Here is a 15,038-nt window from a genome sequence, read left to right on the forward strand (position 1 = left end):
TAGAAATTAAAAAACAGGTTCAATATAAGGTCTTTAAAGTGGACTAAAAAGAAATATGCCTTTTGTTTATTCTAATACTATGTTCTACTTAATTTCTCTGTTTTCCTATTAATATTATTTATCATAATAAGGTTTACAGTTGCAGTAGGAAAAAAAAATGTGCTAAATTTCTTTTTTGCCTTTTTTTGTCTTGAATTTGAGTTCTGAAAGCTTTTATTTTGATGTTTTAAAATTATTGTACTGATAAAGATAATAAAAAACTAAAATATCCCATCATTTGGAACAATGATAATTTTTATCAAGAGTTTGTAGTTCTTTTAGTTATAATACATTAGTTATAACATAGTTATAGTTATAACATAGTTATAACGTAACTAATGTTATAATGTATTATAACATTAGTTATAATACATTACTTTGATCTGTTTTGTTTTTCAAAGGAAGTTGCAGCTTTTATTCTGAAGGCGAACGTACGTTACTTCCGTTTTTCGGCTGAAGTTCTTTTTTTTAAACTTTATTGTACAAAACGTAAGTACAACACAAAATACAATTTTGCAAAGTAAACTTCAGATATGCCAGAGGAGCATAAATATAACATGCATTTTACATAAAAACATTCAGGTTTCTACAACGTTCATACAAACACCGCTTTCTGGTTAAGGCTTTTGGAGATGTTATTTTCTTTTTTTTTTTCATACTTTATTGACAAACAACATAATACAATAACAACGTGAATGTCTCAGGGGGAATTGAATTTTGGAGATGTTATTAGTTTAATCTATAAACACACGGGATAGAAGTTCGTGACGTCGTCCAGTTAAGGAAGCAATACCAAGTGACCAGTATAAACAGGAAGTGACGACACCGTCACTACTTCAGTCTGCTATCGGATAAATGTGTGGGCATTGACTGTAAAAACAACCTCCTGTGTTGGTGTCGTACTGAGCTGACTCCAGTAAAAACGCACAAGCTTGCTCTGGTAAATTAACCAATTATTCACTAATAAATTACCGACTGGGTTGTCTGCACGGAAAGGAAGAAATCACGATGCGACATGAGGTACGTGTTTTTTCTCTTCACTCACGGTAAATTTCTTGCCGTGTCAACTTTGCTTTACTGTGTCCTGTCAGCGGAGTCATCAACCGAAGTCAGCATAAATAAAAGGAATATTCGGTTAAACCTATAAATGATTTATATTAAAAAGCTCAATGTTAGTTTGTTTTATGCTTATGTTGCTGTTAAATTCAGTCCAAATCATGTTCCCTGCTGTTTTTTCTTCCTTTTTTTCCCTGTTTGTAGCTTTAAACCCCAAACTTAGGGGTTGTAACATTGCAAATAGAGTTTAACTTTAGTCATTTGCAACTAAATGTCAGTGTCAGTGTGGGTTTAAATTTTTAGCAGTTAATTTGGTAAAAAAAAAAAAAAAATTAAAATAGAGACAATTGTAGGCAGGAGGAAAAACAAAATTTTTTTTCCTGTTTGATCTGTTTGCATTTGTCATTTCAGCTGAGGAAGAATACGATGCAAGAAGAGTCAGCTGTCTGACATGTTCGACCTTTGAGCGATCCTGCAAAACTGCATGAGAAAGCAGGATTCTTCAGTGATCAATACATCCATGCGTCCTTGTGATGCCACTGAAAGAACCGAGGCAGGTAAATGTGTTGCAACATTATTATGGGAGGAACAAATTCACATTTTCACAGCACGTTTTTGCTGTTTCCTCCAAAAAGAAAAAAAGTGTGACACAAGATAAAATGGTAGACTAGCCATGGCAGTTTTCTGAAAACATTATTATACCTGTGTTTTATCAAAAACAGCTACAAATATTTGTCACATTGTTTTATATTTCTGAGAATGTATTAACTCAACTATACCACCAAAAAATAATCCTTTAAAAGCGTCACTAGGAATGCCACATTCTTTTAGTATTAATAACTTGTTGATTTTGTACATTGTTAAATTGGTTTAAACAATATGTGTTTTTGTTTAAAGTATGTAATCAAATCTGTACAAACTGGTAACAAATTCAGAGCATCACTATTAATGTTTTTAGAATAACCCCCCAGCTCTAATTCTTGGTTTTTGTCTTTTATTTGACCTTTATTTCAGCAGGAAGTCCCATTTAGATAAGATCTCCTGCTGTGTGTTGGAAATGTTGGAATCTTCCAGTTTGATCCATTTTGTTAAATATTCTAATGTTTTTATCTTTACTGGGCTGGCCTTCGTGCTGGTGCTTTTTTACTGGAGCTGTGGTGTTGACCTGAGAGTATAACTCTTGATTTAACCGTTTTATTATTGTTATACTGTTCATTAATGATACATTATTTGTAATTTATGGTTTTAATCGTATGTTTTTTATTGGGATGGTGGCTTTCGGTCCAGGCCCCCCCTTAAAATATAATTTTTTCTCTTAACGGGACTTCCTGGTGAAATCAAGGTAAAAATTTAGAAATCAAATCAACCAAAACCAACAAATTTCTCTTCCCCTTTTTCTGTATCATTGGCACAACAAGTTATATTTAAATGCACTGTTTGACTTGAATGGAGTACACGAGTATTTCTGCTGTTCATTCAAGTTAAAAACTGCATTTAAATCTTTTGAAGTATTCTTACATTTTCGGAGAATTCTCAGAGTTGTCATTTTAGTTGCTGCTGGATGAAAACCACTAAAATGACATCTCTGAGATTCCTCTGGTCACAGGGCACAGTCACATGTTTGGTTTTGTGAACTTTCTGTTGCCGAGAAGGATTGGCTTTGATTCGCTCTGCACGAGCTCAAGCGTTTCCACAGGTGAAAGCTGCTTGAAGCTGCTTCACAGGGTAAGATTTGCTGTGCTTGGCTGCTCAAGTCACATGTTTTACCTCCTTGCTCTCTTTTTTTAGGCTGCTGTGAAAAAGGAAGGAGCTTTCTTGCTGAATTCTAGTCATCTCTCGTAAATATGAATCCCAGCATGCTTTGCGATGACCTGCCAGCTGCTGATGATCCCATGGATGACTGGCTCTTCCTGTCGCATAAGTCTGTGGAGTTTCTGAGCGATACAACATCTCTGCAGGAGACGGGGGACAAAGGGAAACTTAAATCCAAGCTGGTTTCTGTCTGGAACAGTGTCAAATATGGTCAGTTTTATTATCATGACTCCAAAACTCACCGAGCATGTCTGCATTACAAACTCATGAACTTTTAAATATTTCAGGCTGGTCCTTAAAGCAGAAAACAAAATTCAGCAAGAGCTCTCCCCTGATCTTACTTGGAAAGTCGTATGAGCTCAAGGATGAAGGTGAGGCGATCTCTTCGTTTAATAATGCGAGGAGGGAGAGAAAAGGTTTTCTCAAATCGATCTGCGATTGTTCTAGCAAACAAAGAGCGTTTCCGTCGCTCCTTTGCATCCCTCCTGTGGCTGACGTACAGGCGGGGCTTCCCTCAGCTGGCTGGCTCATCCCTGACCACGGACAGCGGGTGGGGCTGTGTTCTACGGACGGGTCAAATGCTGCTGGCTCGAGGTCTCCTCACACACCTGATGCCCCCAGGTGACAACATTCAAAGCAGTGTGCAGTCTGTGTCTGCTCTGTTCTCTGGCTCTTCTGTTTTAAAGCAAAACAGAACAACAAAGATTTTGTCTTTTTGTTTTTGAAACTGTAAAGTATGATGAATTATCAGGACCTCCATGAATATAAAAAATAGATGCATTATCAAGATTAAAGCCATAGAATTATGAGAAAAAGTACTAATCTTATGAGAATAAAATCGTCAAACAAAAAGATGTATTTAAGTTTGTAAAACCTTAAGAAAAAAGTGCTAATTTTAAGAGAATAAAGTTATAAAATCATGAGGAAAAAGTCATAATTCTACCAAAATAAATGTATAAAAACCAAAAAATATTTTACGAGAAAAATGTGGTAAATCATTAGAAAAGGATTTGCAAGATTACATTGTAAAACTGATAAAAAAGTGCTCATTTTAGGTGACTAAAAATGTAAAATTATGAGAAGAAAAGTCTCAATTGTCTGAAAATAAAGTTGTAAAATTATGAGACATAATTTTACAATAATAAATTAATAAGAAAAGTCTTCGTTTTACAAGTAAAAAAACACTATTTTAGACATCAAATTGGTGGTGTAACCATTGATCCACATTCTGTGCCTACTCATTCCATCAAAGCAGCAGTTTATGATGATGCCACAGGTTTCAGTTTATCATTGGAATCCCATAATGCATTAGGATTTCTGCAGCTGGACTGCCTACAGTGTGAAATGTGCGCCAGCTGTAAATCCACAGTCTTCTTCTGAGAGACCCAGTTTCCTGAAAATTCTTTTCAGTGTCCCAATGCGTTTTAATAAAACAATGCTGACTGGCTAAAAGGCTTAGCAGTAGTTTCAGAAAATAATAGGAAATACTGAGGTAACAATGTGTTCTGCGTCTCCCACACTGTAACATAATACTGTTTTTTATTGTTATTTATATTTTCTTAGTAAACGGCCTTTGGCCTAATAAAGGTGTGACTTTAATCTTTTAAACTCTTAATTCGGACCATATGAAATAATAACTTTATTATTAAAAAATATTGACTTTATAACTCCTAATCCTACAAGTTTACTTTCACATTTTTTTTATTCTTTTTCACAATTTTTTATTTTTATGGAGGTCGTAATTCTCCATCCTATCAAAGACCTTTCAAGATTTATAGAAGATTTATATACTTAATCTGGAACTTTTATTTTTGTTGAAGCTGAGACTTTTAAGAATTAATTCAGAAAAGGAAGGGTATCATAAATAGAAAAAGAACAAATTAACTGTTAACAGATGTTTTTAAATCTAAGTCGACTACTTAGACTTTTAGAGTCGCTGTTATTGTGTAACTGTGTGGGTGAATGGGACTGTGACTGTTAAGAAAGGTAGAAAAGTGTAATACAAGTATACTTTATTTACTATTTTGCGTCGGCTATAACTTGAACCTGTCGGGAATCATTTTTAATCTTCAAAAACTCCTTTTTTTCTTTAGGAACCCAGCTAAGTGTTTTTGTTCTGATTTGATTTTTAGCTAAATGTGGATGACAGGAACTCCTGAAATGATCATTTCAGATTACAAATAAACATAAAAATGTGTTTTACAGGCTGGATGTGGTCGGTGTGGTACCGGGCTGTGAAGGATGACCTGGACCTGCCTCACCATGCAGACTGCACCGACTGCAAATCAAACATGAGGTGTCGATATCAGAGCCTGGGGTCCTTGTATGACAGACCTCTAGAGGCCATGCACAGAAAGGTGGTTTCCTGGTTTGCAGACCATCCTAAAGCCCCCTTTGGGATACACAGGCTTGTGGAGTTGGGTGCAAGTTCAGGAAAGAAGGCCGGGGACTGGTACGGCCCGTCCATCGTGGCACACATCCTACAGTGAGACCCGAAACAGCACCGTAAGATCAGAACACACTGGAGTGCCGCCTTCAGGTTTTCTCTCTGACCCGAAGCCGTCTCTCCAGTGTGTTCCCAGCATGCATTCCTTTACAGAACCGCTGCAGCAAACTTGATTCTTTTTCCAGGAAAGCTGTGGCGGCTTCAGTCGACCTTCCCAATTTGGTGGTCTATGTTGCTCAGGACTGCACCAGTGAGCATCTCTCTTGTTGCACTCAGAACTGCTTAAAAGGAAGGTGGAAGCAGTTCTCTGAAGCACCCTGTTTGTTTGTTTGTTTGTTTGTTTGTTTGTTTGTTTGTTTCAGTCTACCTGCAGGACGTACGGGGGTTATGTGAGCGGCCTCCCCCTCACTCCTGGAAGTCTGTCATCATCCTGGTTCCCGTGCGGCTCGGAGGACAGGACCTCAATCCCTCCTACATCTCCTGCGTCAAAGTATTTAAGCAATTTTTTTTACTTAGCAGTTGAGAAAACGTATAATAGCTGAAGGCCTCTTGTGTTGGACAGATTTTACTGTTACAATAGGGGCTTATGCAGCTTTTGACTCACACAAGGTGTATATTTGTATTTTATTATCTTGACCAGACAAACTTAAGACAAAAAAGAGAGTGAGTGTGGAATTTTAGAAATGGGAGAAAAGGTACACGAAAGCAAAAATGGGTAAAGAAGTTGGAGAATGACTAAAGAAACAGATGGGAGAGGGTAGGATTTAAAGGGGCAACAAGGTCCTCCAGGTTTTTCATTTGCATTTTCACCACACAGGTTCGGTCTGTCCACAGACACACAGCAACACATTCGGATATTACAAACATACTGTACCTGTTGGCTCTAAAAACCTTCAAACATATGCATGTTGACACTTACTCAGTACAGATACAAATCAGCTCACACACATACCTATATACATGCAAGAAATCACCTGTCCACCATAAACAGTAGAGGAAATAAGTATTTGATCTCTTGCTGATTTTGTGTTTGCGCACTTCAAAGGAAACTTACACGCTGTCATCCTAATGGTAGGTTCATTTGAACAATGAGGAATCAAGATCACATTAAAAATATACATAGATTTGTTTGTCTTTCATGGAGGTAAATACGTATTTGATCATCTTATAAACATCAAGGGTTCTGGTTCACACAGACCCTTTAGACTCTCTTAATCAACCTGTCACCTAAATGGAAGACACCTGTTTGAACTGATCACCTGTAGAAAAGACACCTGTCCACAGAATCAGTCCATCAGTCAGACTCCAAACTCTCCAACAGGGAAGGACTGAAGAGCTTTCAGTGGATTCAAGGGAGAAGATTGTAGACCTGCACAAGACTGGACTGGACTACAAAACCATCAGCAAGAAGCTGGGGGTTACCATGGCAACTGTTGGTGCGATGTGACCATCAGTCCACCTATAGGTCAGGGACTCCAAACCAGATGTCCGATGCCTGGTGGGGTTTCCATCATCATGAGAACAGAGAAGAACTGGCCTGAAACAACAGCAGCTGAGCCACAGTCACCAAGGCAACCATTGTTAATACTTTACACCACAGTGGTTTAACATGTTGCAGAGCTCACAAAGACGGCACATGTGCAGGCCAGACTGAGGTTTACCATTGAACACCTGTCATCATGATTTAGAGAGAGATTGGGAGAAGGTGCTGTGGTCAGATGAGACCAACATGGAGCTCTTTGGCATCAACTCAACCCGTCGTGTTTGGAGGAAGAAAAATGCTGCAGATGAAGCTAAAAACACCATCCCAACCGTCAAGCATGGAGGTGGAAGCATCATGCTTTAGGGAAAGGGGGGGGGGGGGGGGGGGGTTTGCACAGGGCTACTTCACCGTGTGGACGGAAGGATGGGCGGGGCCATGTACCATCAAATCCTTCCCTCCATCTAGAGGCTTAAAATGGGTGGTGGATGAGTCTTCCAACAAGATAATGACACCCAAAACATACAGCCAAGACAACCAAGGAACGGCTGAAGAAGAAGCATATCAAGGTCATGGAGTCGTCCAGCCAGTCAATCCTATGGAAAACCTATGGAAAGAGCGGATGTTGCTAAGCAACAGCCACCAAATCTGAGTGATGTAGAAGTAGTTTGTAAAGAAGAATGGACCCAAATACTTCCTGATATGTGCAGAAACCTGCTCATCAACAACAAGAAACATCTGACCTCTGTGCTGCCAAAACGACTTTTACCACAAAGTATTAAGTCTGTCTCACAAGAGAGATCAAATACTTTTTTTCTCAATGAAATTCAAAAATAAATTTGAATACATTCTTTCCAGTTGATTTCTTGTTTGTCTTTGTGATTTTCTATCTCTCCCTGTTCAAATGAAGCCACCATTAGGATGACAGACTGTCAACTTCTTTTTAAGTGGGCAAACCCACAGAATCAATGGGATCAAATACTTATTTCCCTCCAGTGTATCATTCCTGCACACATACAGATCTGCTGTTTGTGCAAAGGTAAACAAGTACCGATGTTGAAACCATTCTTTATGCATAAAGGTGTTAGAACTGTGCTATATTACCTGAGGTCCTAGAATGTAGACGATAAGCTTTCAGAGGAAAAACACATTTTGTTTCAGCTTAAAAATATTGTCATCAAAATCCTGAAATCCACAGTCAGACTTTTCCTTCAAGGTCATTTTCCTCCCACAGAAACTCCTGGAGTTGCAGTGCTGTATTGGGATCATTGGCGGTAGACCAAAGCACTCCCTGTTCTTTGTTGGCTTCCAGGGTTAGTGGAAGGACAGTGTGGATTATAAAAATGTTTCTCCTCAGTTGGATAATTGTTTTTTTTTTCTTCCACTGAATGACAGATGACCAGCTGCTGTACTTGGACCCTCATTACTGTCAGCTCACTGTGAATGTGACAAAGGAGAACTTTCCTTTGGAGGTAGGTCACCGTATTTAGTCTCTTTGGCTGCTGATCTCTGACTTGCACCAATAGTTGCTGAATGTTTCACATTCATTTGTTTATCTAGCCTGCAGGTCATCATGGCTGTATAGAACTGTCAGTGGCTGATGCAGAAGTACTTTTAAACCTGGGGGATGATTGACAAATGACAGATCCCTTCCAGAAAGAGACAGTTCCTATATTTTGTCTAAAGATGCTCACAGAGTCTGCTCTCAAAGCTCTTTTTACATCAAATTTCTCCCTAAAGTTGTAAATTATTCTGTCCTTTTGTCAAATCTAAGACTAGTCTGTTGTTTTTGATGAGCATTGTTTTTCCTTGAATTCTCCACTTTTGTTCCTGGCTCTTGATATTGATTCATAAAGACCGTCTTTTACTGGACCAAGCGAGGCTGCAGTTTGTCATTTTTCGTGTTTGCCTTTAATAACAATACTGGATGAGTCCTTACGGTGTTCTTGGAGTTTCTCATCAGATTATATTTTCTCAAAGGTTATGCAGGTTTAAACAGTATTCTCTCCTTAACCCTGTAAACCCACTACATCAAAGAATTGACAGAAAATTCTGATTATTTTTTTTAGAATTGGGATTATTTTATAACCCTTTGATAAAATCTGCAACATAAATATTTTGCAGTATCTTTTTTTTAATGAGATGCAGTTAGTATCAATTATGATATTTTGGGTGATTTGGTGAGTTTTTGCTCACAACAATGTTAGTTTAAGATGCAAAAATATTGACATGAGTGTTCAGAAAAAAATGAGCATCGTCTCAAATTTGATCCACACATTTTTAACATGCTGTAACCATAGTCGACGCGTGTAACTGGATTATGAAGAGTTATCAACTCATTTAACATTATTTAAATACAGCAAGGGTCTATTTAAAAATTATTAACAATAGATGAGTTACTTTTCCCCTAAAGTTTTGAAAATTAGCAAAACTTTCCCCCCCAAAAGTGTTTTTAAACAGAAAAGGGCCTTTACTGCCCCTAGTGGAATGATGAAGAGCTACAGGACAGAAAAGAGGCCAGGTTATACACAATGGATTTTTTAAGGAATGTTTCTATCATTCTATCTACTGTGATAGGGGTCTCAGAAATGCGTGTTTCAAATGTGGTAATGGCTTTAAAAAACGGTTGAAATCTTGAAAAAAAACTATATTTAGTCTGTGTTTTGTTCAATTTAAAATCAGGGTTTAGTGTTTAGTGTCCTTTACTCTCTTTTATATACTTGATCAAATACTAAACTCAACTAATAAATCAATTTGTTGATGTTTCTTTTCTCTTACAGTCGTTTCATTGTAAATATCCCAGGAAAATGCCGTTCTCCCGCATGGATCCCAGCTGCACCATCGGGTTTTATGCAAGCGGACAACAGGAACTTGAACTATTGTGCACAAATGTTAATGAGGTCTGCCTCGTCATCTATCTAATTCCAAATTTGGCTTTTTGTTTTGGGTCTATGTCTAACATATGACAACATTTCACCCCCCACTCTCACCCAAACAAGAAATTTGCTGATTTGATTCTCTCATCTCTGAAATCCTATGATGTATGAGTTCTTCACTTCTGCAGGTGGTCTCCACATCAGCAGAGGGATACCCCATGTTTATATTTTCAGAGGGGGAAAGTTGGAAGGACGAGGAGCACAGCAGCTCCCCCGTGCACAGGGTCACCTATATCCAGAGGAGCAGCGATTTGAAGAGAGTCAGCACCAGCAGCAGCATGGACGAGTTTGTTCTGCTGTGACAGAAAAGCTGCACATCAGCCCTTTAATGTGAAGTTTGCACTAATGAGAACTGAGACAGCCATCTTCACCACGGAATCTGCTGAACTGATCAGGCATTTCGTCTGAATGTTGTATTTTAAGACTGCTTTTTGTACATTTGAAAATGTATTTTAAATTTAAAAATTCATTCAATTGAAAGAAATTTGTATTTTTTATCTTTAGGAGTTATTAAACCTGTTTGTGTGAAGAAAACAAACTGCAAAACAAAAGATTCCTTTGGATCGGTTCAACAAAGTCGAGGCTTTTGTTGCTGTGAGATTTGTGTTTCACGTCACTTTGCTGCACTTTGGGTTCGATCATTGGATTCTTAGGAACACCTGACTTCCACATTTCTGATAAACATGCTGACATTCTGGATTGTTTTTATTTAAATAAAGAGTTTATGAATTTAAGAAACATTTTTGGACTGTTTTTTTCTACCGAATGAACAACTCTGCTGATGCAGACAGACACTTCTTTAAGAAAAAGGAAGGCTGTAGGTGTCAGTGAATGACCATCACAGATCAAACTTTTTTCTAAATACATTTATGCTGTGCAAGTTATTCCAGTTAGGCACTGACAGATGCCTCAATAAAATTATGTAATTTCATGTCAAAAATTCCATGTAGCCACTTTCAATGGTAGGGGTCTGGACTTCCAACAAGCTCACTCCTGATTGGGGAGAGTGGTTGCCATAGAAACGTTGACTCAGACCAATCGCAGCATACTGACCATTTCTGATTCCAACATGGCAATGTATTACAAAAAATGGCGACTGAATTGACTTCATTTTTTGGAGCTGGAAGTAAATCATTGTCTATGGGTGACATCACTCAGTCGAATTCTCCAACACAGTCATGGCTCTGTATCAGAGTTAGCCTATCAGAGCAGGAGAATGCAGATCAACATCCATGTCAATCAAACTCTCCCACATAAACACTTTGACTACTTTACAGTGGGGCAAAAAAGTATTTAATCAGCCACCAATTGTGCAAGTTCTCCCACTTTAAAAGATGAGAGAGGCCTGTAATTTTATCATAGGTATACATCCACTAAGAGAGACAAAATAAGAAAAAAGAATCCAGAAAATCACATTGTATGATTATTAAAGAACTCATTTGTAAATTATGGTGGAAAATAAGTATTTGGTCAATGGCAAAAGTTCAACTCAATACTTTATTATATACGGCACCCTTTGTTGGCAATGACAGCAGTCAAACCTTTTCTGTAAGTCTTCACGAGGTTTTCACAAATTGTTGCTGGCATTTTGGCCCATTCTTCCATGCAGATCTCCTCTAGAGCAGTGATGGTTTGGAGCTGTCACTGGGCAACACAGACTTTTTACTCCCTCCAAAAATCTTCTATGAAGTTGAGATCTGGAGACTGGCTAGAACCCTCCAGGACCTTGAAATGCTTCTTACAAAGCCACTTCTTTGTCACCCGGTCAGTGTGTTTGGATTGTTGTCATGCTGAAAGACGCAGCCACGTTTCATCTTCAGTGCTTTTGCTGATGAAAAGAGGTTTTCCTTCCAAATCTGAACATACATGGCCCCATTCATTCTTTCCTTTACACAGATCAGTCATCCTGGTCCCTTTACTGAATAACAGCCCCAACGCATGATGTTTCCACCCCCATGCTTTACAGATGGAGGGAGATTATCAGTGGTCTTGTATGTCTTCCATTTCCCAATAATTGCTTCCACAGTTGACTTCTTCACACTAAGCTGCTTACCTATTGCAGATTCAGTCTTCCTGGTACAGGTCAGCAATTAGCTCCTTAGACAAGCTCTTTGGTCTTGGATATCTTACTGAAAAAGTTGCAGGTCTGTGAGAGACGGAAATCTTGCTTGTTTGTGGGTGTCTAAACACTTATTTTCCACCATAATTAGCAATTAAAGTCTTTAAAAATCAAACAATGTGATTTTCTGGATTTTTTTTCTCATTTTGTCTCTCATAGTTGAGGTACACGTATGACGGAAATTACAGCTCTCTGTTCTCTTAAGTGGGAGAACTTACAAAATTGGAGGCTGACAAAATACTTTTTGCCCCACTGTGTACTTAAACATGAGTTAAATGTAAAGCTACAGGTGGAAGACTGTCTTGTCTATAAAATAATTTTTTGTTTTCCTTTATTTTGAGGGATCTTTGTGCCTTTTGATCCTTTGATTGTCTTTGTGATTTTAATACGGTATTTTCTGCACATTGTGAGCTAAGGCTATGAATATTTAGAATTGTTTGTTTGAATTGATTGATCGCGGACTGTATTGAACTACATTCCGACAGCTCCTGGAGAGCATTACTCTGTAGGTACAGGCCGCATGGCTCTGCCATATTGTTTAAAGTACAGATGGGCGTGATACTGAAGTTCAGGCAGAACGAGTCGCATGCAGAAGCCTTGCTCCTCCTTGGTCAGATTACCTTGAACACTGTAACCCAGTATGGTGGCAGAGTCAGGCTGCCACGGTCTGACTGATTCCTCCAGTTCCTCAGGCGAAACGTTTTTGCCAGCCACACATTTCTGTCTGATTCTGCTCGAGGAGGCCCTCAGAAGATCCACATCTCTATTCAACCTCTCGGCTCCGTACTCCTCCACTTTCTTTTGAAACAACTTCAAGGAGAAGTCATACAGCTCCATCTCCAAGTCGTTCCAGGTTCTTATCCTGGCTTTGGTTGTCTCATCTAGGGAAGTAATGCTGTGTGCAGAACGAGTGTTGAAGTGAACATAGGCGAGCTCTTCCAGTTCCAGCTTCAGCAGAGCCCGCAGCAAGACCAGGGACTCATCAAAGTGCTCTCCAATCATAATCAGGTGGAAGGTTTCCACCAGCGCAGTCAGGTTAGCTGACCAGGCCATGTTCCCATGCTGGAGATCAAGGCCAAAATCAAAGCTCATGGGGTTCCTACCAAGCCCATTTTCAGGAGATTTAGGGTCCCAGAAGGATTCAGGCGTCCCCAAAAACACTGAAAGGGCCGACCTGTTCTCCATAGTCTCTGCAGCTTTTTTAGCCAGGGAGAAGGCCGGAATGGAGAAGGTGTAATAGGAAAAAACCGACTCAAACGTCTGCACGGGGTCACGAAGGATGGTGATGTAGATGGTGTTTGGAGGCATCACCTTTTTTAGCTCTTCCATGTTTAGACGCATGTGGCTGCAAAGTATGTCAAACTGAGAGGAGCCTTCAGGTAGCTCATCCACAAAATCGGCCTCGAATCTGAGAGAGGAGAGAGGGTCAAACACCAACATGAAGCATTGGGAAGCAGACAGGCTCTGAGACTTTGCCTTACTTGTCTGGATAGCTGAACTGGTAGCTGTAGGAGGGGAAGGCAAACGTTGCTCCATGCTTCTCCCCCATGCGGAACAACAGATTTTGCACTGTGCTGCTTCCTGTCTTGTGTGTTTTCAAAAACACAACAGGTGGAGGATTATGCCTTCTGCTCCTCAGGATTTCAAAAAAAAAATTGGGATATTTTGCAACTTGTGCACTTGTCTGTTTTTGTCGGCTGTTTTGAGCTTTTTGTTTTGACTTTTCATTCAGGTCCTTGCTTTCTTTCAGTGGCATCCCACTCCTGCCTTTATGTAAATCCTGTGCACTGGGGAAACCAAACCACACAATCAAAAGGAACAAAAAGAAGTCAATGCTTAGGGAAGTGTTTTTTTTTCTACTTACCCTAAATGTTTCAGAAAATAAGTGCTCAGAAGGATGGTCAGTGAGGTGACCCCCAGGACCAGCAGAAGTCCTGTCACACGAAATCTCCACAACTTCAAGAGCCACCAGTGATGTTTCATCTCTCAGAGGTATAGGTGATGCTGTTTTCCTGTTCCACTTCAGAGTGTGGAACAGCATATGAAGCTTTAAAGACTCTTAGCCTGCCTTGACCGGAGTCTCCTTAAGCCTGTTGGTCACATGTCAAAGGGCGGCCTAGGTGGAGCATTAAATACCTTTTAACCTCCAAAGTTAAACGGCAGTTGAACTCAATCACCGTTTCATCTAAACCACTTGGCGCAGGATACTTGCTGTGGAAAAAGAAAAAGTACCTGACGATCTCTACCGATGTGGTTCACTTTTGAGTTTTCACCTGCTGATAAAGCTCGTACTGAATGTATGTGACCCTGCAAAAACTATCTTTAAGTCATTCAAACATTTTTTTAAGAAACAAAAGTTGATGGTGACTGAACCTGTTAGAAAAATGTCACTGTGACAGGTGTGTGTTTACCAAGACTGCACATTTCATTTCTAAACTTCAAGCAAATCAAGAGGGACAATGAGGCTGGTTTCAGGAAGGAGCTATTTACCAGTGACTCCCGTCTCCAAAATAAGAGCTTATTTGGATTCGTTTTCTGTTATAACCAACTGCGGATGGTCATTTAAAAAAAAAAGTTGCCTCAATGTCATTATAGATTCGTTTTTTTTATCCAATGTTAGAGCCATGTTATTTTTTTAAGGCAGGTGGGAGGACCTGTGTGTGGATTTAAACTCCCACTATGATCATCTTTTGATTTATTTTCAAAGCATTCCCAGTGGTCTTTTAATTCTGATTATGCCGTTTTAGCTCAAATTAAATACAAACTTGTCATTTTATAGGACACATTTTCTGCAGAGCGGCAGGAGTTCTTTAGAAATTCACCTCTGAGTTGTGAGTGGAGAACCCCCCTCCCCCTTTCCCCTTACTGAGAGTTCTCTATTTACATGCTCTACTGCTAGTCCCTCAGACTCCCAACCGAGCAAGATTGGGGCTATCCAGAGGTACAGTTTTGAGCCAGATGTCAGCTCAGATGAGCAAAACAAAAATGTACACTGAAGAAATTGAGACCAAAATAAAAGATATAGAAATTGACAAATACTAAAATTGCAATTCATTTATGGTCTATGATGTTTAAAAAAAAACATTTTTCATAATGTAGCCCACATCATACTTTATTAAACCAAAGGTTGCTGGTAGTAGCTGGTTACCA

General features: G+C 39.1%; 2 protein-coding genes across 5 annotated transcripts; one reads left to right on the forward strand and one right to left on the reverse strand.

Moving 5' to 3' along the window:
* Positions 1-854: 854 nt before the first annotated feature.
* On the forward strand, positions 855-10,507 carry LOC101163578 (cysteine protease atg4da). Of its 4 annotated transcripts, none has more exons than XM_011478573.4 (13): positions 861-1,059; positions 1,507-1,652; positions 2,884-3,117; positions 3,195-3,278; positions 3,355-3,528; positions 5,113-5,203; positions 5,315-5,392; positions 5,539-5,603; positions 5,716-5,843; positions 8,068-8,146; positions 8,229-8,305; positions 9,614-9,733; positions 9,898-10,507. In XM_011478573.4, exons 3-13 carry the CDS (start codon positions 2,940-2,942, stop codon positions 10,069-10,071), a joined length of 1,248 nt encoding a protein of 415 aa, XP_011476875.1. In that variant the 5' UTR covers positions 861-1,059; positions 1,507-1,652; positions 2,884-2,939; the 3' UTR covers positions 10,072-10,507. The 4 variants fall into 4 exon arrangements, with proteins under 4 accessions (XP_004071879.1, XP_011476875.1, XP_011476874.1 ...); XM_078950828.1 differs by having other exon boundaries at positions 867-1,059; positions 1,507-1,648; XM_004071831.5 differs by having other exon boundaries at positions 855-1,059; positions 5,113-5,392.
* A 1,879-nt stretch (positions 10,508-12,386) lies between these two features.
* Positions 12,387-13,437, reverse strand: LOC101157945 (galactosylceramide sulfotransferase). Its single transcript, XM_020705000.1, has 2 exons — positions 13,370-13,437; positions 12,387-13,296 (listed from the first exon to the last, which is right to left on the reverse strand). The coding sequence occupies exons 1-2, from the start codon at positions 13,435-13,437 to the stop codon at positions 12,387-12,389; spliced, it is 978 nt and encodes a 325-aa protein (XP_020560659.1).
* Between the last annotated feature and the right edge of the window lie 1,601 nt (positions 13,438-15,038).

Source organism: Oryzias latipes, chromosome 8 (assembly GCF_053564925.1).
Source record: "Oryzias latipes strain Hd-rR chromosome 8, Olatipes_Hd-rR_3.1".
NCBI classification, from domain to species: Eukaryota; Metazoa; Chordata; class Actinopteri; order Beloniformes; family Adrianichthyidae; genus Oryzias; species Oryzias latipes.